At 44.6% G+C, this 26,301-nt stretch overlaps 1 protein-coding gene across 4 annotated transcripts in view; it reads right to left on the bottom strand.

Moving 5' to 3' along the window:
• LOC143767198 (uncharacterized) overlaps positions 1–26,301 on the bottom strand; it is a 237,296-nt gene that overhangs the window by 70,464 nt on the left and 140,531 nt on the right. For all 4 annotated transcript variants that reach the window (XM_077255325.1, XM_077255326.1, XM_077255324.1 and 1 more), the window contains 3 exons: positions 15,178–15,351; positions 14,975–15,098; positions 14,692–14,831 (listed from right to left, as the gene is read on the bottom strand). In XM_077255325.1, the coding sequence (XP_077111440.1) occupies positions 14,692–14,831; positions 14,975–15,098; positions 15,178–15,351 (438 nt within the window). The remainder of the gene's footprint in view (positions 1–14,691; positions 14,832–14,974; positions 15,099–15,177; positions 15,352–26,301) is intronic.

Below are 26,301 nucleotides of genomic sequence, written 5' to 3' on the forward strand. Positions count from 1 at the left end.
GCCGTCTCTTCCATCTTCCCCCTGATTATTCAGGTCTCTGTGTTTCTTTACAACTGTTGTACAGTAATACTTTTTGCACTAATATTATACACAATTATTTTGGTATGACAACCTATGTATCTCCTCTGGTGTGATAACTGATTATTATCCATAGTCTTTCATGTTGTGAAACTAAAATAAACCTAACATTTCTTCTTATCTCCTGGCAAAAAGTAAAAAAAACCCACACCAATACAATAGAATAATAAATTATAAATCGGTAAATTATTTTTGTCCCAAAACAATAAAATCTTCAAACTGTCCTGCAAAAAATAAAAACAAGCCACATCGACTGATAAAATTCTGGCTCTCGAAAAACAACTGAAAAAATATTTTCCATAAAACATGTTTTTACTCTGCAAAAGTATCAACATGTAAAAAAAACATACTTATTTAATATTACCATATTCTTAATGATCTACGCAATAAAGTTAACTTGTTAGGCTGCCGTCACACTAGCAGTATTTGGTCAGTATTTTACATCAGTATTTGTAAGCCAAAACCAGGAGTGAGAGATAAATGCAGAAGTGGTGCATATGTTTCTGTTATACTTTTCCTCCATTTGTTCCACTCCTGGTTTTGGCTTACAAATGACCAAATACTGCTAGTGTGATGGCAGCCTTATTCTTACTGAACCATATGCAGAACAAAAAAACTAAATTATATATATATATATATATATATATATATATATATATATATATATATATATATATATACACACACGCAATTGCTGTTTTTTCCCATTCCTCCTACCAGGGAAGAGTTAAATACAGAAGAATCACCAATAATTTATATGTACCCCAAAAATACTCCTAGGAAAAACAGTTCTTCCTCCAAACACGGCGAGTGGAGTTAATATGTAGAAGAAAATGGTGTGAATCCAGCTCCAGGATAAAATGCAAAAATTTTTTATTTCAATATTTAAAAACGCTGCTAGAACATGACCAGCATAGAAATTAGCGGAGAGCTACCAGCACCTGACTGGACGCGTTTCGGGCAGCGAATGTGCCCTTAGTCCTCAGTATTAATTAATTAATACTGAGGACTAAGGGCACATTCGCTGCCCGAAACGCGTCCAGTCAGGTGCTGGTAGCTCTCCGCTAATTTCTATGCTGGTCATGTTCTAGCAGCGTTTTTAAATGTTGAAATAAAATTTTTTTTGCATTTTATCCTCCAGGATAAAATGCAAAAAAAATTTTATTTCAACATTTAAAAACGCTGCTAGAACATGACCAGCATAGAAATTAGCGGAGAGCTACCAGCACCAGCTCCAGCTGGATTCACACCGTTTTCTTCTACATGCTAATCAGTGTTGTGGCAGCAACACTTTGTCTCCGTGCTCGGACTGACTTCTACCATCTCGTTTGAATTAAGGGTGAGCTGAAATACTGTTTTTTCTTCTTTGAGTGGAGTTAATACCAAAAAGTTCTATTTTGGCCTCATTTGACCACATGACCTGCTCCCATGCCTCCTCTGGATCATCGAGATGGTCACTGTTTGAACTTCAAATGGGCCTGGACTTGTGCTGGCATGAGCAGGGAGACCTTGCGTGTCCTGCAGGATTTTAATACAATGTAATAATACTACATGGCGTAGCCTGTTACTAACGATAATGTTTGAGAATGTGGTCCCAGCTCTCTTCAGGTCATTGATCAGGTCCTCCCTTGTAGTTCTGGGCTGATTCCTGAACTGTATCGGAATCATCCTTACCCCACGAGATGAGATAATGCATGGAGCCCCAGACCAAGGAAGATTGACAGTCATCTTGTGTTTCTTCCATTTTCTAACAATTGCACCAACAGTTGTTGCCTTCTCCACAAGCTGCATGCCTATTGTCCTGTAGCCTATCCCAACCTTGTGCAGGTCTACAATTTTGTCTCTGGTGTACTTAGCTCTTTGGTCTGGCCATGGTGGAGAAATTGGAGTGTGATTGATTGAGTGTGTGGACAGGGGTCTTTTATACAGGTAACGAGTTCAAACCGATACATTGAACCCCTTTACCCCCCCCCAAGCCTGTTTGCACCTTCATGACCAAGCCAAATTTTACAATTCTGACCAGCTTTAATCCCTCAAATTCTGAGAATGCTTTTTCGTGACATATTGTACTTCATGATTTGTTGTAAAATTTCTTCGATATAACTTACGTTTATTTGTTAAAAAAAACCAAAAAAAAAACGGAAATGTGAAAGATTTTGCAATGTTCAAACTTTTACTTTGTATGTACTTAAATCAGAGATAGGTCACAGAAAATAGTTAATAAATAACATTTCCCACATGTCTACTTTACATCAGTACAATTCTCAAAACAATTTTTTTTTGTTAGGAAGTTATAAGTATTAAAATTGACCAGCGATTTCTCATTTTTACAACAACATTTACAAAACCATTGTTTTTAGGAACTACGTCACATTTGAAGTGATTTTGATGGGTCTGTGACTGAAAATACCCAAAAGTGACAATTTTAAAAACTGCACCCCTCAAAGTGTTCAAAACCACATTCAAATAGTTTATTTATGGATGTCTTCACAACGTTTACGGTTCTTCACTATCCCCATGTGAAGAACCAGGCCCCAAAATGTCATAATTTCTACTGTGTCTACAGGAGTCCAGTTAAAAAATTGTTGGGTGTACATATTTGTTTGTGCCACCATGAGGTTTACAAAATCTTCATAGAAAAGGACCTTGAAAAAGTCAATTTCTGTGAGTCTGGTGGGGTCAACTTTTATTCCTGATTGCACCACAAAATCAGGAATCAGTGGCTCATAATGTTCAGGGGCTGAGGTCCATATGGGATAAGTAGTGGTGGGTGCTGGTTCAGTTTCTGTCCTAGGGCGTCTACATGACAGTTCAGCATCACTTGAGAAAAAGGAGGAGGAAAAGAAAAAGAAGGTGGGATCCTCTCCCTCACTATCAGTGTTGGAGGCAGGAGTGGACATAATACATGTGCAGTAGGTGCAGCTGCACAAGGGCCCGGAGGTGGAGGGGGCGCCCCTGCTGACACTGAGGGCAATCTGGCCAGAGGCGCCCCTGGCCAGATTGCCTCATGTGCGACGGGCAGGAAGCGATTCCTGCAGCTCTGCTGCCAACAAAATGGCAGTCGAGCGGAGCTGCACGGATCAGTCCTGCTTCCTGCCCACACTTCCTGTCTGATACAGCAGCGAGGCTGGATGATGTCAGCATTCAGCGCGCGGCTGTGCCAGAGAGAAAGCTGCCGGCAACGAAGATGCTGCGGCTGCCGGGGAACGTGCAGAGAGGTAAGTGGTGCTGTGTGTTTGTCTGTGTGCCTGTATGTGTGTGCGTAGCTGCGGGGAATGTGCAGAGAGGTGACTGGTTTGTGTGTGTGTGTGTGTGTGTATGTATATATACAGTCATGGCCAAAAGTATTCACACCCCTGCAATTCTGTCAGATAATACTCAGTTTCTTCCTGAAAATGATTGCAAACACAAATTCTTTGGTATAATTATCTTCATTTAATTTGTCTTAAATGAAAAAAACAAAAAAAGAATTGTTCTAAAGCCAAATTGGATATAATTCCACACCAAACATAAAAAAGGGAGTGGACAAAAGTATTGGCAACGTTCGAAAAATCATGTGATGCTTCTCTAATTTGTGTAATTAACAGCACCTGTAACTCACCTGTGGCACCTAACAGGTGTTGGCAATAACTAAATCTCACTTGCAGCCAGTTAACATAGATTAAAGTTGACTCAACCTCTGTCCTGTGTCCTTGTGTGTACCACATTGAGCATGGAGAAAAGAAAGAAGACCAAAGAACTGTCTGAGGACTTGAGAAACCAAATTGTGAGGAAGCATGAGCAATCTCAAGGCTACAAGTCCATCTCCAAAGACCTGAATGTTCCTGTGTCTACCGTGCACTGTGTCATCAAGAAGTTTAAAGTCCATGGCACTGTGGCTAACCTCCCTAGATGTGGATGGAAAAGAAAAATTGACAAGAGATTTCAACGCAAGATTGTGCGGATGTTGGATAAAGAACCTCGACTAACATCCAAACAAGTTCAAGCTGCCCTGCAGTCCGAGGGTACAACAGTGTCAACCCTTACTATCCGTCGGCGTCTGAATGAAATGGGACTGTATGGTAGGAGACCCAGGAAGACCCCACTTCTTACCCCGAGACATAAAAAAGCCAGGCTTGAGTTTGCCAAAACTTACCTGAAAAACCCTAAAACGTTTTGGAAGAATGTTCTCTGGTCAGATGAGACAAAAGTAGAGCTTTTTGGGCAAAGGCATCAACATAGAGTTTACAGGAGAAAAAAAGAGGCATTCAAAGAAAATAACACGGTCCCTACAGTCAAACATGGCTGAGGTTCCCTAATGTTTTGGGGTTGCTTTGCTGCCTCTGGCACTGGACTGCTTGACCGTGTGCATGGCATTATGAAGTCTGAAAACTACCAACAAATTTTGCAGCATAATGTAGGGCCCAGTGTGAGAAAGCTGGGTCTCCCTCAGAGGTCATGGGTCTTCCAGCAGGACAATGACCCAAAACACACTTCAAAAAGCACTAGAAAATGGTTTGAGAGAAAGCACTGGAGACTTCTAAGGTGGCCAGCAATGAGTCCAGACCTGAATCCCATAGAACACCTGTGGAGAGATCTAAAATGGCAGTTTGGAGAAGGCACCCTTCAAATATCAGGGACCTGGAGCAGTTTGCCAAAGAAGAATGGTCTAAAATTCCAGCAGAGCATTGTAAGAAACTCATTGATGGTTACCGGAAGCGGTTGGTCGCAGTTATTTTGGCTAAAGGTTGTGCAACCAAGTATTAGGCTGAGGGTGCCAATACTTTTGTCTGGCCCATTTTTGGAGTTTTGTGTGAAATGATCAATGTTTTGCTTTTTGCTTCATTCTCTTTTGTGGTTTTTCATTTAAGACAAATTAAATGAAGATAATAATACCAAAGAATTTGTGTTTGCAATCATTTCTCTAAACCAGCAATGTCTTTTTTTTTTTTTCTCTTTGCTGCAACTGCAGCTAGACTTCACAAAGCTCTGCACCGCAAACTTCATGGACCCGCCGATCCACAGCAAGCCGCTTGTCACCTTCGTGACCCCACCGAGCCACAGCAAACTTCGTGACCTCACTGAGCCACAGCAAGCTGACTCTCAGGAAAAAAATCTCAGTCTCTCACTGACCCCGGTCAGAACAACACAGATTTCAGTCTGTTACACACCCGGCTTTAACACAGCCCAAATATAGTTTCTCACTGATCCCAATCAGCATAATACACGGTTTTCAGACCGTCACCCGTTGGCAACTTCACGGGTTCCTGGACACCCCTCGGCCTCAGAGGTGCCCAGACACAACAGTTTTCTCACTGACCCCGGTCAGTATTTACTCACGGGTTTTCAAGACAGTTACCCGTCTTTGCCGCACAGGTTCCTGGGACCCTCTTCTCCTCAGAGGTATCCCATAAACAGCAGTTCCTCACTGACCCCGGTCAGTATTTACTCACGGTTTTCAAGACCGTCCACTCTTCTGGCTCAGACCAGCCAGCGCTGCAACACGTGCTCTTCGGATCTTTGCCCGCATCCTCCACCAATTGTAGCGTTTCACCCGCTACGGGTCTAGGGGACACTCGCTTGGCAGCAGGATAAACACTTCAGGCACGATATCTCCCACATATCAGTCCATATGGTTTATTCAAACTCCGCATAAACCAGACAGGGTACAGTCCATTTCATTACAGCCATGAAACATTGGACAGTTCACGTAGAAGATAGGCTTCTCTGCTGTACATTATAATACCGTTGTCCGGGGTTACCTCTCAGAAGTTCCATTCCTTACACTGACTTCAGGTCAGTCCCAGGTCCTCAATACAGACCATCCAGGTCTACGGTCTCCAGGTGCTCCAGGACGACTTCACTCCCAGGAGTCTCCAACACCAACCGTCGTGCTATGACCAGCACGTAGGCCCTCCAGCCTAAATGGTCCCTGTGTGCTGTTCAGGACGTCTGTTCCCACGTGGAACCGTCCAACACACAGGCCATTCTGCAGTGTCCAGCCAGGACACACGGAAGTGTGTCCACTCTGACACACACCCACATACTCACCCAATCTCTCTCTTACCATGTGCTACACACACCTCCTTTACATAGGTGTAACCACACCCAGGTACCTGTCATATGGCCAGTCAGGTGAGCGTGACATCACCACAGGTCCTTACACAAAAAACCATCTTACATGTTCAGACACGCCTCTTTGGCTGGGTTTGTAGGTGACTAAACCCACCCATCTCTCCAATCACCTGGAAGCCTTCCCAATGTAAACAAACCCCTCAGCAGTAGATCTGCTTGAGCAAAACATACCCAGGCTTCCATCACAGGGCCACCCACCTCTGCGATACATACCATCCATCATTCACATGACCAGTCGCTATGCTACTATATATATATATATATATATATATATATATATATATATATATATATATACAGTATATAGGGCAATGATGGGGGTGATGGAGAGGAGTGTTATGACCCCAATGGCAGAGGGTCTCAAAAGTACATACCAAGTCTGCAAACATAAAAAACCAGCTCCTAGGGCAGTGGTAACTGGGCTAACCGTATATCTAATCCTAGCACCACAAATAGCAGCAGCCGGGGAACGTGCCTACGTTGGTTCTAGACGTCTCGCGCCAGCTGGAGAACTAACTAACCCTAGAAGAGAAAAGATAGACCTTTCTTGCCTCCAGAGAAAAGACCCCAAAAGTTGGATACAAGCCTCCCACAAATAATAACGGTGAGGTAAGGAGAAAAGACAAACGTAAGAATGAACTAGATATTTAGCAAAGAGAGGCCCACTGACTAATAGCAGAATATAGTAAGATGACTTATACGGTCAGCAAAAACCCTATCAAAATTTCCACGCTGGATATTCAAGAACCCCCGAACCGTCTAACGGCCCGGGGGGAGAACACCAGCCCCCTAGAGCTTCCAGCAGAATCAGGAATCACATTTAGTACAAGCTGGACAAAAATAATAGCAATGCAAATAACCAAAAAACAAGGAAGCAAGACTTAGCTTAATTTTGCAAGAACCAGGACCAGCAGACAGGAGCAAACAGAAAGGATCTGATTACAACGATGCCAGGCACTGGACTGAGAATCCAAGAAGTTTATATAGCAACACCCCTGGACTAACGACCCAGGTGGGTGCCAAACTGAGGAAGACAATCCCAGAGTCATATCACTAGTGACCACAAGAGGGAGCCAAAAAATTCTAATTCACAACAGAGGAGGTAATGATGGTGGTGGTGGAAAGGACAATGATGGGGTAGTGGGGGAGGAAGCAATGATGGAGGTGGTGGAAAGGGCAATAATGATGGTGGTGGGGGAGGAAACAATTATGGTGGTGGTAGAAAGGACAATGATGAGGGAGGAAGCAATGATGGAGGTGGTAGAAAGGGCAATGATGGGGTGATGGAAAGGGCAATGATGGGGAGGTTGGGGAGGAGGCATGATGGCGGAGGTTGAAAGGGCAATAATGGGGCTGGTGGGGGAGAATGCAAGGATAGAGGTGGTGGAAAGGGCAATGATGGGGTTGGTGGGGGAGAAGGCAATGATGATGGTGGTGGGGAGAAGGCAATGATGATGGTGGTGGAAAGGACAATGATGGGGTTGTGGGGCAGAAGGCAATGATGGAGGTGGTGGAGAGAACAATGATGAAGGTGGTGGGCAGGGTAATGATGGAGGTGGTTGAGAGAGCAATGATGGAGGTGATGGGGAGGGCAATGATTGGGGTCGTGGAGAGGGCAATGATTGGAGTGGTGAAGAGGGCAATGATGGGGTGGTGGAGAAGGCAATTATGGAGGTGATGAGAGGGCAATGATGGAGGTGGGGAGGGGAGGACAATGAGGGGTGTGGGGGATTGGGATGGGAGGAAGGGGGACTTATAATGGACTTATGAACAGGAGGTGGGGGAGGAGGAAGTTAGATATTGATGTAAAATAAATTGGGTGGTGGAGGAGGGTGCTAAGCCCCTGATAGCGTCAGCCCCATCTTTAAATTCATTGTGTATCAAGGACTTAAAATATTTTGGGGAGTGGGAGAGGAGGGTGTAAGATGCATAGGACCCTTTATAATGAACAGAAAGGTGGGAGAAGACGCTGTCAGGGACTTGTAATGAATTGGGAGGTGGCGGAGGATGCTCAGTACCTGATAGCATGATAAACTGTAAGTATAAATTAATACAAGATTATTCTTTAACCCCTTAAGCCCCGAGGGTGGTTTGCACGTTAATGACCGGGCCAATTTTTACAATTCTGACCACTGTCCCTTTATGAGGCTATAACTCTGGAACGCTTTGACGGATCTTGGCGATTCTGACATGGTTTTCTCGTGACATATTGTACTTCATGTTAGTGGTAAAATTTATTCGATATAACTTGCGTTTATTTGTGAAAAAAATGGAAATTTGGCGAAAATTTTGAAAATTTCGCAATTTTCCAACTTTGAATTTTTATGCCCTTAAATCACAGACATATGTCACGCAAAATACTTAGTAAGTAACATTTCCCACATGTCTACTTTACATCAGTACAATTTGGAACCAAAATTTTTTTTGGTGACGGAGTTATAAGGGTTAAAAGTTGACCAGCAATTTCTCATTTTTACAACACCATTTTTTTTAGGGACCACATCTAATTTGAAGTCATTTTGAGGGGTCTATATGATAGAAAATACCCAAGTGTGACACCATTCTAAAAACTGCACCCCTCAAGGTGCTCAAAACCACATTCAAGAAGTTTATTAACCCTTCAGGTGTTTCACAGGAATTTTTGGAATGTTTAAATAAAAAATGAACATTTAACTTTTTTTCACACAAAATTTATTTCAGCTCCAATTTGTTTTATTTTACCAAGGGTAACAGGAGAAAATGGACCCCCAAAGTTGTTGTACAATTTGTCCTGAGTACGCTGATACCCCATATGTGGGGGTAAACCACTGTTTGGGCGCATGGCAGAGCTCGGAAGGAAAGGAGCGCCATTTGACTTTTCAATGCAAAATTGACTGGAATTGAGATGGGACGCCATGTTGCGTTTGGAGAGCCCCTGATGTGCCTAAACATTGAAACCCCTACAAGTGACACCATTTTGGAAAGTAGACCCCCTAAGGAACTTATCTAGATGTGTGGTGAGCACTTTGACCCACCAAGTGCTTCACAGAAGTTTATAATGCAGAGCCGTAAAAATAAAAAATCATATTTTTTCACAAAAATGATCTTTTCGCCCCCAATTTTTTATTTTCCCAAGGGTAAGAGAAGAAATTGGACCCCAAAAAATGTTGTGCAATTTGTCCTGAGTACGCTGATACCCCATATGTGGGTGTAAACCATTGTTTGGGCGCATGGCAGAGCTTGGAAGGGAAGGAGAGCCATTTGACTTTTCAATGCAAAATTGACTGGAATTGAGATGGGACGCCATGTTGCGTTTGGAGAGTCCCTGATGTGCCTAAACATTGAAACCCCCCACAAGTGACACCATTTTGGAAAGTAGACCCCCTAAGGAACTTATCTAGATGTGTTTTGAGAGCTTTGAACCCCCAAGTGTTTCACTGCAGATTATGACGCAGAGCCGTGAAAATAATTTTTTTTTTTCTCAAAAATGATTTTTTAGCCCCCAGCTTTGTATTTTTACAAGGGTAACAGAATAAATTGGACCCCAAAATTTGTTTTCCAATTTGTCCTGAGTACGCTGATACCCCATATGTGGGGGGGAACCACTGTTTGGGCGCATGACAGAGCTCGGAAGGGAAGGAGCGCCATTTGGAATGCAGACTTAAATGGATTGGTCAGCAGCCGTCACGTTGCATTTGCAGAGCCCCTGATGTACCCAAACAGTACAAACCCCCCACAAGTGACCCCATATTGGAAACTAGACCCCCCAAGGAACTTATCTAGATGTGTTGTGAGAACTTTGAACCCCCAAGTGTTTCACTAAAGTTTATAGCGCAAAGCCGTGAAAATAAAAATTCTTTTTTTTTTTCACAAAAATGATTTTTTAGCCCCCAGCTTTGTATTTTTACAAGGGTAACAGAATAAATTGGACCCCAAAATTTGTTTTCCAATTTGTCCTGAGTACGCTGATACCCGATATGTGGGGGGGAACCACTGTTTGGGCGCATGACAGAGCTCGGAAGGGAAGGAGCGCCATTTGGAATGCAGCCTTAAATGGATTGGTCTGCAGGCGTCACGTTGCATTTGCAGAGCCCCTGATGTACCCAAACAGTACAAACCCCCCACAAGTGACCCCATATTGGAAACTAGACCTCCCAAGGAACTTATCTAGATGTGTTGTGAGAACTTTGAACCCCCAAGTGTTTCAGTACAGTTTATAACGCAGAGCCGTGAAAATAAAACATCTTTTTTTTCCCACAAAAATGATTTTTAGCCCCCCAAATTTTTATTTTCCTAAGGATAACAAGAGAACTTGGACCCCAGAAGTTGTTGTCCAATTTGTCCCGAGTACGCTGATAACACATATGTTGGGGTAAACCCCTTTTTGGGCGCACGGGAGAGCTCGGAAGGGAAGGAGCACTGTTTTACTTTTTCAACGCAGAATTGGCTGGAATTGAGATTGGACGCCATGTCGCGCTTGGAGAGCCCCTGATGTGCCTGGACAGTGGAAACTCGCCAATTCTACCTGAAACCCTAACCCAAACACACCCCTAACCCTAATCCCAACGGTAACCCTAACCACACCCCTAGCCCTGACACACCCATAATTCTAATCCCAACCCTAATCCAAACCGTAAATGTAATCCAAACCCTAACCCTAACTTTAGCCCCAACCCTAACTTTAGCCCCAACCCTAACCCTAACTTTACCTCCAACCCTAGCCCTAACCCTAACCCTACCCCTAACCCTAAACGTGACTGAAATACGTGGCACTGAAATACGTGGCACTGAAATACGTGGCACTGAAATACGTGGCACTGAAATACGTGGCACTGAAATATGTGATACGTGGCACTTAAATACGTGGCACTGAAATACGTGGCACTGAAATACGTGGCACTGAAATACGTGGCACTGAAATACGTGGCACTGAAATACGTGGCACTTAAATACGTGGCACTTAAATACGTGGCACTTAAATACGTGATACGTGGCACTTAAATACGTGGCACTGAAATACGTGGCACTGAAATACGTGATACGTGGCACTGAAATACGTGATACGTGGCACTTAAATACGTGGCACTGAAACACGTGGCACTGAAATACGTGATACGTGGCACTGAAATACGTGGCACTGAAATACGTGGCACTGAAATACGTGGCACTGAAATACGTGGCACTGAAATACGTGGCACTATGACTGTCAGAAAATGTTCATTAAACGGTTAGGGGTGAGGTTAGGGGTAGAGTTAGGGTTTGGATCCCTTTATCACCTTGATGGTGGTGGGTGGCTTTTCAGTGTGTTTTCTGTTTTTTTCCGATAAAAACGCATGCGTTTTTAACGCAAATGCATGTGCTTAAAAACGCAAGAAAATACTGCAGGTTGTATTTCTGAAAATGAACGCATGCAGAAAAAAACGCATGCGTTTGAAAACGCGACCAAACGCGTACAAAAAACGCATGCGTTTTCAATGTTAAATATAGTGAAAAAAACGCATGCGTTTTTTTGTGCAAAAAACGCTGCAGACAAAAACGCAAGTGTGAAACCAGCGACGCTTTTTATAGCAAAAAAGTTTTTGCGTCTCCACATTTTGAGACCTATAATTTTTCCACATTTTGCTCCACAGAGTCATGTGAGGTCTTGTTTTTTGCGGGACGAGTTGACGTTTTTATTGGTAACATTTTCGGACACGTGACCATTTTTGATCACTTTTTATTCCGATTTTTGTGAGGCAGAATGACCAAAAACCTACTATTCATTAATTTCTTTTGGGGGAGGCGTTTATACCGTTCCGCGTTTGGTAAAATTGATAAAGCAGTTTTATTCGTCGGGTCAGTACGATTACAGCGATATCTCATTTATATCATTTTTTAATGTTTTGGCGCTTTTATACGATAAAAACTATTTTATAGAAAAAATAATTATTTTTGCATCGCTTTATTCTCAGGACTATAACTTTTTTATTTTTTTGCTGATGATGCTGTATGGCGGCTTGTTTTTTGCGGGACAAGATGACGTTTTCAGCGGTACCATGGATATTTATATCAGTCTTTTTGATCGCGTGTTATTCCACTTTTTGTTCGGCGGTATGGTAATAAAGCGTTGTTTTTTGCCTCGTTTTCTTTTTTTTTTTTCTTACGGTGTTTACTGAAGGGGTTAACTAGTGGGGCAGTTTTATAGGTTGGGTCGTTACGGACGCGGAGATACTAAATATGTGTACTTTTATTGTTTTGTTTTTTTTATTTAGATAAAGAAATGTATTTATGGGAATAATATATATATTTTTTTTATTATTTATTTAGGATTTTTTTTTTTTTTTTTTTTACACATGTGGAAAAATTTTTTTTTTACTTCTTTACTTTGTCCCAGGGGGGGACATCACAGATCGATGATCTGATAGTGTGCACAGCACTCTGTCAGATCGGCGATCTGCTGTGCAGGGCTGCAGGCTTACCAAGCGTCTGCTCTGAGCAGGCGCTCGGTAAGCCACCTCCTTCCCTGCAGGACCCGGATGCCGCGGCCATCTTGGATCCGGGACCTGCAGCCAGGAAGGAGGTAGGAGACCCTCGCAGCAACGCGATCACATCGCGTTGCTCCGGGGGTCTCAGGGAAGCCCTCAGGGAGCCCCCTCCCTGCGCGATGCTTCCCTATACCGCCGGTACACCGCGATCATGTTTGATCGCGGTGTGCCGGGGGTTAATGTGCCGGGGGCGGTCCGTGACCGCGCCTGGCACATAGTGCCGGATGTCAGCTGCGATAGGCAGCTGACACCCGGCCGCGATCGGCCGCGCTCCCCCCGTGAGCGCGGCCGATCGCCTATGACGTACTATCCCGTCACCGGGAATTAAGTCCCAGGTCACCTTGACGGGATAGTACGTCAGATGGGATTAAGGGGTTAATGAATGATACAAATTCTGTGCCAACAAAGATTCATTAAGAGAAAAGGCGTGTGCACGAACTGCTAGGATGGTGCTAAGGTAGGCTCCCACACCTTAATGTAATAGTGAAAAAAACCTAGCACTCAACTTGTACTACAATAAATACTTCACTAAAGCATCAAGTTGAGTGCTAGGTTTTTTTCACTATAACAAAGATTCATTAACCTTTTGTAAACCATGAACTCTGACTCCACATGCCATCTGACTATTTGGCACCGTTTTTTGAACTCTGTACATATTTAAACGATGTAAGTGCACTGTTTCTGTATATTGTATGTGGAATTTCCTTAAGAAAGGGTCGCATTGACCTTGAAACGCGTTGAATAAACCACCGTTTAATTTTATCATCCTTTGGAACCTCATTATTAAGGCAGCGCGGATTTAACCCACACTTCCTACACAGTTTATCATGTTATATGGTCGTTGATCGGCTTGTGGATCTGCAGCAGCCTCAATCTCTATGCGCTTTTTATTCAACAAAATCAGGTGAGCAATTCTAAGAAAGCTCTCTTGGGTATTTGTAGGATAAGACCCTATTTTGCACTTTGTGTCTCCCCTTTTGTCAAATAGCAGTACCTGATAGCATCATAATAAATTTGGAAGTGGGAGGAGATGCTATCAAGTACTTAATGAATGAGGGGGACACATGACAGGGAACACCTAACCTTTTGCCTGGGAACTTCATGCGTGTGAGTGCTCTGGGAAACAGCTGTCCACCTTCTCCCTCTGGCCATCCCACTACATCTTCCTACCTGTTGCAGCGCTGCTGTCCTCGCTCTTCATGGCACCTTCCCAGGTTGGGTCAGAGACTTCATCGTCCATCACCTCGTCTTCCACTTCCACACTCTGGTCCTCCTGACTTGTTGACTTAACATCACTTGTTGGCAAATGTGTCATCATCTACCTATTGAAACATTAATTGCCGTTCCCCACTGTCCCACTGTCGTCTTCTCCCTACCATGGCTGCTTAAATATTTGGGCATCACTACACAAGATATCCTCATGTCCATCTTGAAACATGCAGGGTGTGAGGCCACAATCAATAAATGAAAATGTAAAAAGCTCCTTGCAGTGTCCAAGTATTTAATCACTTGTCTCCTGGGGCTCACAGTGAGAGGAAAGAGGAGATAGGTGAGGATTACATGGTCCAGACTCTTGGCTGGTGAGACTGGACTGTGTGGAAGACAGGGTGGTGCTGGGAAACATACTGGAAGCATTATCTGCCATCCAACCGATCACCTGTTTACACTATTCTGGCTTCAAGAGTGGTGACCTGGAACAGGAAGCTTGGTCTCATGGATAAGTGTGTTTGAGCGGTCCCGCAGTACGCACAGTTTCACCTTACCCACGGCCTCGGCGTCTGCACTGCAATATCAGCAGCGCGTCTCCTTCCCAGTCTCTTATCACACACCTTGTGCATTTTAAATTAGGTATCTAGTTTGGGGAAAACTTTCCTGAAAGCATGAAAGCGGACAGTCCCTTTAGCAGTTAAATATTGGAAGAAGGCTGAAATAAACAAAGATTATTATTCAGTCTTTGTTGATCGAACAGGAGGTGAAAACCTTTCACATTCCTCACCTCTTTAGTCAGCAAGTCTATGAGTTCTTTAATGAGATACGATATCTTCTCAGCCACATAATTTTTGTCATGATCCATCGTCTTTGAGTCACGTACTTTCTCCAGTGATGTGCTATGTAATATTTTATCATTATTATCACCTTAAAACAAGAAGAGAAAATAGCATCTATTACTGAACAAAGGTCTCCATCCATTTACATCTGAAGATACAAAGAAGCATACAAGTGGCTTGTATAGGAAGCTTTTTGGCTAATCTTTGCTAACAAGAAAATAAGGTTCTCACCTATAGATTTAGGAAGAATGGTATTCTCCATCAGGACATTCTTGTAGAGGCTTCTGTTTTCTGCTACATAACTCCACTCCTCACTGGTGAAAAAGACTGTGGTGTCTTCAAATCTTATAGGAACCTAGCACACGCAATGATACAAGTCATTATTGATTCACTTCTGAAAAATTGTCACTCACTTATGTGCCACCAGCACTCACCTCCCCGGTTAGAAGCTCAATGATCTTTCTTGCAAGATCTAGGATCTTCTCATCAGTATTCGTCTCTCGTATCAATGATGCAGTGGGTTTATCAGCACTTTTCACTCCATCTTGCACTCTGGACCAGCTAGTGCTTCTTAATGAGTCCCCAAAAGTCTTCAAGAGAACATATCCCTAATTTGGGAAACAGAGAAAATAGCATTTTTTTTTTAAAAAAGAAATGAAATAAGAAGTGCAAAGTTCAACTGTTTATTTTATCAGAGTATTCCTTTAGATTTTTCTCTTCAAACTGTAGCAAATAAAATGGAAATAGGCAGAACTTTTGTCAGAATAATTACCACAAGAGTCCTTGTGACAGACACATGTGAAAAAAGGTGACACATAGTGAAAACATAAACAAAAAAGGTGTTCACCGTGTAATACTGTCTGGACCTTCTTCACGAAAATGTAAGAATTCCCCTTCCTAGTCAAAAGGCCCAGAAAGTCTATGTGCTTAAAATGTGATAAAGAGAATTGCTTTACAAATGTGCTGAGAAATTTTGTAGGGGTTCAGCACCAGGTGAGTTCAGAAATCCCTGGTGCACTTTTTTTTTCTTGGGGCTTTAATACTTAACCTGATCTCATGGCTTCGATCCTGAAGGATCCTGACTAGATGATTATATAAACCACGTGCTGTACAACCCAAAGCTTCAGCCTCGTGTGCAGTACTTTATCAATCTACATCAGCCGCGCCGGTCTAGTAACTGACTCAAAATATACTATACTTGCTCGTAGCTAAAAGGCCAAGAAGCAATTTGCAAGTTTGCATAAGGAGACATAAAAGCCATGTATTGCTCCTCATAGAAATCAGATTACAAGAAAGGTAAGGAATTTATCAGTTTGGTGCCTTTCAAAGTGAGGCGTCTGAACTCTGGTGGTGTGAGAAGCCAACTCTTTGGCCATTTTTACACACAGATGTAATTAGTGTAAGGGCCAATGTGAAGACTGGTGGGTAGCAGCCCCCACAAGGGGAGCTACCAAGCCCAGGAGAAGCAGCCTTGCACCCCGGGGATTGAGTGGTGCTGAAGATGAAGGAGGTCAGCCAGTGCCTTCTCTGCGGTCACTGTCGGGTCCCCAACGACATCTGTGAAGCATAGTGTCTTGCATAGTTCAAGAAGTGCCCGACTGCCCGACAAACCAGTTAGGGATCAGAAGAGGTGCTGGGGATGCCAAGGTCCAGGCGGAGATGAGACGTTGTAATGCACATATAGTGCAATATGCAGCGGGAGTGAGGAGAGCTACTACACATTGCCAGAAAAGATCTGGGTTCATCACACCAGGAGGGGCTGTAGGCTCAGTGTAATGCATAGCTGTGGAGAGCTGTAATCATCATCATCTACAGTAAAAGTGACTTTTTTTTCTGTTGCACCTGAGGTCTGGACATTGCTTATTGAGACAGGCTAATCTTGCATCCCTTCCACAACTTCTCCTTTTTATTCTGCTGAGGTTGGCCTGCTGGCCAGAGAGACCACCGTGATCAATGGCCGCCGTTACACCCTGGTTCGGTGAGGGCCGTCCCAAACATCAGCATTAAAGCACTTTTCCATACATTGCATTAGTTTGTGGTATACAATCCTGATAACGGGCTCTCCAAGCTAAAAATAGCAGAAATTAAAGACCATAACAAAATAATGTAAAGTTTAGGAGAACCCCTTGAACACTGCGACCTGTGGCATTAACTCCTACCTTCAGCAACATCGCTAACCAGGTCCCTAGAAAAAGGGGCACCCTAGTCTATCTCTGTCCCCTAGCTTACTCCTGAGAGGCTGGGTTCATGTGCCTTGCTACGTTCCTAGATCAACCCTTTTCTGTCCCACCCCCAACCAGGAAGGTTGGAAACTGAAGTGTATAGGAATACACAAACCAGACAAACAAGAGAAGACGGACAGGGATAAGTGAAAATAACAATCATACAAAATACACTCGCCAAACAACAGAGTGGAACACAGGGGATTTAAAGGAGACACCAAATAGGAGAGGATGAGGATGTACACACAAACTCCAAGCAACAATCTCCTGAACAAATCTCCAAAAGTCTACACCAACTACGAACTACAGCACCAACTTCAAACAAGGCAGTAAGAACTGAAACTGGTAATTCCTAAGTGCCAGAGGCAAACATATAGCAGATAGTTGCCAATGCTGAACAGACAATCCAGGTAGGAAAGCTCCAGTAGGTTCAACTGAACAGATTAACCCTTGCACTGCTAGCAAGGAAAACTGCTGCACAAGATGGGAAGTACTTGTAACTAGTGCAGGAGTTCGTGAAACCAGACACCAGAATCTTCTGGCCCATCTCTGTTACAGGGATCTCTGTATTCCCATGACAAAAACGCTCAGTAACCTGCCATTACTAGAGGCTTCTTCCCAGTACCTATATCACCGAGGAGATCAGCCACCATGGTGACACATAGCTTTCATCTAAGATTTTACCACCTGCCTGGACAAGGTAGATTTTTGTTCACCCAAGAGACCAGCTCCCATTTGGTGCAAATAGAGTTTAACATAAAGCCTTCCCAGATATATAATAATCCAAAAGAAAGCTGGTGTACTAATAGCCATCAAAAGCTCAATAACATTTGAATTAATAGACCTGGTAGAAGATATAAAGGCCTGTATGACCTCCCTACAATGCCTGAGCATGCTTGTGATGAGGTGGCTGATGTTCTCCTGAGGGATCTCCCAGACCTGGTTTAAAGAATCAGTCAATTCCTGGACAGTCTGTGGTGCAATGTGGTGTTGGTGGATGGAACAAGACATGATGTTCCAAATGTGCTCGATTGGATTCAGGTCTGGGGAACGGGCGGGCTAGTCCAAAGGATCAGTGCCTTCATCATGCAGGAACTGATGACACACTTCAGCCACATGAGACCTAGCATTGTCATACATCAGAAGGAACCCAGGTCCCTCTGCACCTGCATATGGTCTCACAATGGGTCTGAGGATCTAATCCCGGTACCTAATGGCAGTCAGGGTACCTCAGGCTAGCACATTGTTGTGAATTCACCTTTTGGCTCCCTCTAGTGATTTGACTCTGGGTATGTCATTCATCCCTTGTATGCTCACCTGGGTCGTTAGGTCAGGGGTGTTGCTATATAAGCTCCCTGGACCTTCAGTTCAATGCCTGGCAACGTTTATATCAGAGCTAATCTGTTGTGCTCTTGTCTACTGATCCTGGTTCCTGCTAAATTAAGCTAAGTCTGCTTTCTTGCTTTTTGCTATTTGTTTTTGTTTGCATTTTTGTCCAGCTTGTACATAATCTGTATCCTAACCTTGCTGGAAGCTCTAGGGAGGCTGGAGTTCTCCCCCCGGGCCGTTAGACGGTTCGGGGGTTCTTGAATCTCCAGTGTGGATTTTTTGATAGGGTTTTTGTTGACCATATAAGTTATCTTACTACATTCTGCTATTAGTAAGTGGGCCTCTCTTTGCTAAACCTAGTTCATCTCTGTGTTTGTCATTTCCTCTTACCTCACCGTTATTATTTGTGGGGGGCTTGTATCCTACTTTTGGGGTCTATTCTCTGGAGGCAAGAGAGGTCTTTGTTTTCCTCTTCTAGGGGTAGTTAGCTCTCCGGCTGGCGCGAGACATCTAGCGACCAACGTAGGCATGTTCCCCGGCTACTTCTAGTGTTGGCGTTAGGAGTAGATATATGGTCAACCCAGTTACCACTGCCCTATGAGCTGGATTTTTGTACTTCGCAGACTTGCTGATATCTCTGAGACCCTCGCCATTGGGGTCATAACAGTTTGCCAGGCCAGTATTAAATGTTAAATGCATTGCAGAAGCGGGATTATAAGAAAGAAAATTCTGAGTTTTTTTTTTTTTTTCTTTTCCCCTTTACCTCTGAGTGGCTTGTGTTTGCTGCAGACATAAATGTTCAGACCTTGATTACAAGTGTGGACCAGCTTGCTGCTCGTGTGCAGGGCATACAAGATTATGTTACCAGAAATCCTATGTCAGAACCTAAGATACCGATTCCTGAACTGTTTTCCGGAGACCGATTTAAATTTAGAAATTTCAGGAATAATTGTAAATTGTTTTTGTCTCTGAGACCCTGTTCATCTGGAGACTCCGCTCAGCAAGTAAAAATTGTTATTTCTTTTTTACGGGGCGACCCTCAGGATTGGGCCTTCTCGCTGGCGCCAGGAGATCCGGCATTGGCTGACATTGATGCGTTTTTTCTGGCGCTCGGTTTGCTTTATGAGGAACCCAATCTTGAGATTCAGGCAGAAAAAGCCTTGCTGGCTATGTCTCAGGGCCAGGACGAGGCTGAAGTGTATTGCCAAAAATTTCGGAAATGGTCCGTGCTGACCCAGTGGAACGAGTGTGCATTGGCTGCAAATTTTAGAAATGGCCTTTCTGAAGCCATTAAGAATGTGATGGTGGGTTTTCCCATTCCCACAAGTCTGAATGATTCTATGGCCCTGGCTATTCAAATCGACCGGCGGTTGCGGGAGCGCAAAACTGCAAATTCCCTCATGGTGTTGTCTGAACAGGCACCTGATTTAATGCAATGTGATAGAATCCTGACTAGAAATGAGCGGAAAATTCATAGACGCCAGAATGGCTTGTGTTACTACTGTGGTGATTCTACACATGTTATCTCAGCATGCTCTAAACGTCTTACTAAGGTTGTTAGTCTGGTCGCCATTGGTAATTTGCAACCTAAATTTATTCTATCTGTAACTTTGATTTGCTCACTGTCATCGTATCCTGTCATGGCGTTTGTGGACTCAGGTGCTGCCCTGAGCCTTATGGATCTGTCATTTGCCAAGCGCTGCGGATTTGTTCTTGAGCCATTGGAAAATCCTATCCCTCTTAGGGGTATTGATTCTACGCCATTGGCAAAAAATAAACCGCAGTTTTGGACACAGGTTACCATGTGCATGACTCCCGAACATCGGGAGGTAATACGTTTTCTTGTTCTGCATAAAATGCATGATTTGGTTGTTTTGGGTTTGCCATGGTTACAGACCCATAATCCAGTCTTGGACTGGAAGGCTATGTCAGTGTCAAGTTGGGGCTGCCATGGAATTCATGGAGATTCCCTGCCCTTGTCTATTGCTTCTTCTATGCCTTCGGAAGTTCCGGCGTATTTGTCTGATTATCAGGATGTCTTCAGCGAGTCTAAGTCCAGTGCACTGCCTCCTCATAGGGAATGTGACTGTGCAATAGATTTGATTCCTGGCAGTAAGTTTCCTAAGGGGAGACTGTTTAATCTGTCGGTACCTGAACATACCGCGATGCGTTCATATATCAAGGAGTCTCTTGAGAAGGGGCATATCCGTCCTTCTTCTTCCCCTCTTGGTGCGGGATTCTTTTTTGTGGCCAAAAAGGACGGATCTTTGAGGCCTTGTATTGACTATCGGCTTTTAAATAAGATCACTGTCAAATTTCAGTATCCTTTGCCGCTGTTGTCAGATTTGTTTGCCCGGATTAAAGGTGCCAAGTGGTTCACCAAGATAGACCTTCGTGGTGCGTACAACCTTGTGCGCATTAGGCAGGGCGATGAATGGAAAACCGCATTCAATACGCCCGAAGGTCATTTTGAGTACTTGGTGATGCCATTTGGGCTCTCTAATGCACCTTCAGTTTTTCAGTCCTTCATGCATGACATTTTCCGGAAGTATCTGGATAAATTTTTGATTGTTTATCTGGATGATATTCTGGTTTTTTCTGATGATTGGGACACGCATGTGGAGCAGGTCAGGATGGTTTTTGAGATTTTGCGTGAAAATTCTTTGTTTGTAAAAGGCTCAAAGTGTCTCTTTGGTGTACAGAAGGTTCCCTTTTTGGGGTTAATTTTTTCCCCTTCTGCTGTGGAGATGGATCCAGTCAAGGTCCGAGCTATTCATGATTGGACTCAACCCTCGTCAGTTAAGAGTCTTCAGAAGTTCTTGGGTTTTGCTAACTTCTACCGTCGTTTTATCGCAAATTTCTCTAGCGTTGTTAAACCGCTGACGGATATGACCAAGAAAGGCTCTGATGTAGCTAACTGGGCTCCTGCTGCCGTGGAGGCTTTCCAGGAGTTGAAACGCCGGTTTACTTCGGCGCCTGTTTTGTGCCAGCCTGACGTCTCACTTCCCTTTCAGGTTGAGGTGGATGCTTCGGAGATTGGGGCAGGGGCCGTTTTGTCGCAGAGAGGCCCTGGTTGCTCTACTATGAGACCTTGTGCCTTTTTCTCTAGGAAGTTTTCGCCGGCAGAGCGAAATTATGATGTGGGCAATCGGGAGTTGTTGGCCATGAAGTGGGCATTTGAGGAGTGGCGTCATTGGCTCGAGGGTGCTAAGCATCGTGTGGTGGTCTTGACTGATCACAAAAATCTGATGTATCTCAAGTCTGCTAAACGCCTGAATCCTAGACAGGCCCGCTGGTCATTGTTTTTCTCCCGTTTTGACCTTGTGGTCTCGTATTTACCAGGTTCTAAGAATGTGAAGGCCGATGCTCTGTCTAGGAGCTTTGTGCCTGATGCTCCTGGAGTCGCTGAACCTGTGGGTATTCTTAAGGAAGGAGTTATCGTGTCAGCTATTTCTCCAGATCTGCGACGTGTGTTACAGAGATTTCAGGCTGGTAGGCCTGACTCTTGTCCACCTGACAGATTGTTTGTGCCTGCTAGATGGACCAGCAGAGTCATTTCCGAGGTTCATTCCTCGGTGTTGGCAGGGCACCCGGGAATTTTTGGCACCAGAGATCTGGTGGCCAGGTCCTTTTGGTGGCCTTCCTTGTCAAGGGATGTGCGGTCATTTGTGCAGTCCTGTGGTACTTGTGCTCGAGCTAAGCCTTGCTGTTCTCGTGCCAGCGGGTTGCTCTTGCCCTTGCCTGTCCCGAAGAGACCTTGGACACACATCTCTATGGATTTCATTTCTGATCTTCCGGTGTCTCAGGGCATGTTTGTCATCTGGGTGATATGTGATCGTTTCTCCAAGATGGTCCATTTGGTTCCTTTGCCTAAGCTGCCCTCCTCTTCTGATCTGGTTCCTGTGTTCTTCCAGAACGTGGTTCGTTTGCACGGCATTCCTGAGAATATTGTGTCGGACAGAGGATCCCAGTTTGTTTCCAGGTTCTGGCGATCCTTTTGTGGTAGGATGGGCATTGAGTTGTCGTTTTCATCCGCTTTCCATCCCCAGACTAACGGACAAACGGAGCGAACTAATCAGACTCTGGAGGCTTATTTGAGGTGTTTTGTCTCTTCTGATCAGGATGATTGGGTGACCTTCTTGCCGTTGGCTGAATTTGCCCTTAATAATCGGGCTAGTTCCGCCACCTTGGTTTCGCCATTTTTCTGCAACTCTGGTTTCCATCCTCGTTTTTCCTCGGGACATGTGGAGCCTTCTGACTGTCCGGGGGTGGATTCCGTGGTGGATAGGTTGCAGCGGATCTGGAGTCATGTGGTGGATAACTTGAAGTTGTCACAGGAGAAGGCTCAGCTTTTTGCCAACCGCCGCCGCGGTGTGGGTCCCCGACTTCGCGTTGGGGATTTGGTATGGCTGTCTTCTCGATTTGTTCCTATGAAGGTCTCCTCTCCCAAATTTAAGCCTCGCTTCATTGGTCCTTACAAGATATTGGAAATCCTTAATCCGGTATCCTTTCGCCTGGATCTTCCGGTGTCGTTTGCCATTCACAACGTATTTCATAGGTCCTTGTTGCGGCGGTACGTTGTGCCTGTGGTTCCTTCTGCTGAGCCTCCTGCTCCGGTGTTGGTTGAGGGCGAGTTGGAGTACGTGGTGGAGAAGATTTTAGATTCTCGTCTCTCCAGGCGGAGGCTTCAGTACTTGGTCAAGTGGAATGGCTATGGTCATGAGGATAATTCCTGGGTGGTCGCCTCTGATGTGCATGCGGCCGATTTGGTTCGTGCCTTTCACACCGCTCATCCTGATCGCCCTGGTGGTCTTGGTGAGGGTTCGGTGACCCCTCACTAAGGGGGGGGGGGTACTGTTGTGAATTTACCTTTTTGGCTCCCTCTAGTGGTTACTAGTGATTTGACTCTGGGAATGTCTGCCATCCCTTGTATGCTCACCTGGGTCGTTAGGTCAGGGGTGTTGCTATATAAGCTCCCTGGACCTTCAGTTCTATGCCTGGCAACGTTGTAATCAGAGCTAATCTGTTGTGCTCTTGTATACTGATCCTGGTTCCTGCTAAATTAAGCTAAGTCTGCTTTCTTGTTTTTTGCTATTTGTTTTTGTTTGCATTTTTGTCCAGCTTGTACATAATCTGTATCCTAACCTTGCTGGAAGCTCTAGGGAGGCTGGAGTTCTCCCCCCGGGCCGTTAGACGGTTCGGGGGTTCTTGAATCTCCAGTGTGGATTTTTTGATAGGGTTTTTGTTGACCATATAAGTTATCTTACTACATTCTGCTATTAGTAAGTGGGCCTCTCTTTGCTAAATCTAGTTCATCTCTGTGTTTGTCATTTCCTCTTACCTCACCGTTATTATTTGTGGGGGGCTTGTATCCTACTTTTGGGGTCTATTCTCTGGAGGCAAGAGAGGTCTTTGTTTTCCTCTTCTAGGGGTAGTTAGTCCTCCGGCTGGCGCGAGACATCTAGCGACCAACATAGGCATGTTCCCCGGCTACTTCTAGTGTTGGCGTTAGGAGTAGATATATGGTCAACCCAGTTACCACTGCCCTATGAGCTGGATTTTTGTACTTCACAGACTTACTTGTTCCTCTGAGACCCTCGCCATTGGGGTCATAACAGCCCACTAATACTAGATAGCAGAAGACAGACAGGGAACTGTGCGGTCAGTAAAAAACCCTATACAAAATATCCACGCTGAGAATACAAGAACCCCAACACCAACTAACGGTGTGAGGGGAGAAACTCAGCCCTCTAGAGCTACCAGCAAGCAAAGAAATCACATATTAGCAAGCTGGACAAGGACAAATAAATAACCAAGAAACATATTGAACTCTGAAGAGCAAAAAATAACCAAACAGAAACTTAGCTTCTCTTGGCGAGACTGATAGCGAGGGAATTCAGGAGAGATCAAAATAGCACTGAATACATCGACAGCAGGCAACAACTAATAGTCCAGGTGAGCTAAATAGGAAACCAGCTAACAGATAACGAGACAGCTGATCCAGCCTCAGACCTGCAGAATGACACAAAGAGCCACCAGAGGGAGCCCAAAGCCAGCACTCACACAGTACAAGAGGGAGCCTAAAAACAGAGTTCACAACAGTACCCCCCCCTTGAGGAGGGGTCACCGAACCCTCATCAAAACCCCCAGGGCGATCAGGATGAGCCACATGGAATGCATGAACCAAATCGGCCGCATGAACATCAGAGGCGACAACCCAGGAATTATCCTCCTGACCATAGCCCTTCCACTTAACCAAATACTGAAGCCTCCGTCTAGAAATACGAGAATCCAAGATCTTCTCCACCACGTACTCCAATTCGCCCTCAACCAGCACCGGGGCAGGGGGCTCCACAGAAGGAACCACAGGCACCACATACCACCGCAACAAAGACCTATGGAACACGTTATGAATGGCAAACGACGCTGGGAGGTCCAAACGAAATGACACCGGGGTAAGGATTTCCAAAATCTTATAAGGACCGATGAAGCGAGGCTTGAATTTAGGAGAGGAGACCTTCATAGGAACATACCGAGAAGACAGCCATACCAAATCCCCAACACGAAGTCGGGGACCCACACCGCGACGGCGGTTTGCAAAGCGCTGAGCCTTCTCCTGTGACAACTTCAAATTGTCCACCACATGGTTCCAAGTCTGCTGCAACCTATCCACCACAGAATCAACCCCAGGACAGTCAGAAGGCTCAACCTGACCCGAGGAAAAACGAGGATGAAAACCAGAATTGCAGAAAAAAGGCGAAACCAAAGTAGCAGAACTAGCCCGATTATTAAGGGCAAACTCGGCCAATGGCAAAAAAGTCACCCAATCATCCTGATCAGCAGAAACAAAACATCTTAAATAAGTTTCCAAGGTCTGATTAGTTTGCTCGGTTTGGCCATTCGTCTGAGGATGGAAGGCCGACGAAAAAGGCAAATCAATGCCCATCTTAGCACAAAAGATCCGCCAAAATCTGGACACAAACTGGGATCCTTTGTCAGACACAATATTTTCAGGGATGCCGTGCAAGCGAACCACATTCTGAAAAAATAGAGGAACCAAATCGGAGGAGGAAGGCAACTTAGGCAAGGGCACCAAATGGACCATTTTGGAAAAACGATCACACACCACCCAGATGACAGACATTCTCTGAGAGACTGGAAGATCTGAAATAAAATCCATGGAAATGTGGGTCCAAGGCCTCTTCGGGACAGGCAAAGGTAAAAGCAAACCGCTGGCACGAGAACAGCAAGGCTTAGCCCGAGCACAAATCCCACAGGACTGCACAAATGAACGCACATCCTGCGACAAGGAAGGCCACCAGAAAGACCTAGCCACCAAATCTCTGGTACCAAAAATCCCAGGATGGCCTGCCAACACCGAAGAATGAACCTCGGAAATAACTCTGCTGGTCCATCTATCTGGGACAAACAGTCTCTCTGGTGGGCAACGGTCAGGTCTATCCGCCTGAAATCTCTGCAGCACTCGTCGCAAATCTGGGGAAATGGCAGACAAAATCACTCCCTCTCTGAGGATACCAGCCGGCTCCTAGAAAGAGCATCAGCCTTCACGTTCTTCGAACCATGCAGGTACGAGACCATGAAATCGAAACGGGAGAAAAACAACGACCAACGAGCCTGTCTAGGATTCAGCCGCTTGGCAGACTTGAGATAAATCAGATTTTTGTAATCAGTCAAGACCACCACACGATGCTTAGCTCCCTCGAGCAATGTCGCCACTCCTCAAATGCCCACTTCATAGCCAACAACTCCTGATTACCAACATCATAATTCCGCTCGGCAGTAGTGTTGAGCATTCCGATACCGCAAGTATCGGGTATCGGCCGATACTTGCGGGTATCGGAATTCCGATACCGAGATCCGATACTTTTGTGGTATCGGGTATCGGTATCGAAACAACATTAATGTAAAAATGTGTAAAAGAGAGAATTAAAATAAAAAATATTGCTATACTCACCTCTCCGACGCAGCCTGCACCTTACCGAGGGA

The sequence above is a fragment of the Ranitomeya variabilis genome, chromosome 4 (genome assembly GCF_051348905.1).
Source record: "Ranitomeya variabilis isolate aRanVar5 chromosome 4, aRanVar5.hap1, whole genome shotgun sequence".
Taxonomy (NCBI): Eukaryota; Metazoa; Chordata; class Amphibia; order Anura; family Dendrobatidae; genus Ranitomeya; species Ranitomeya variabilis.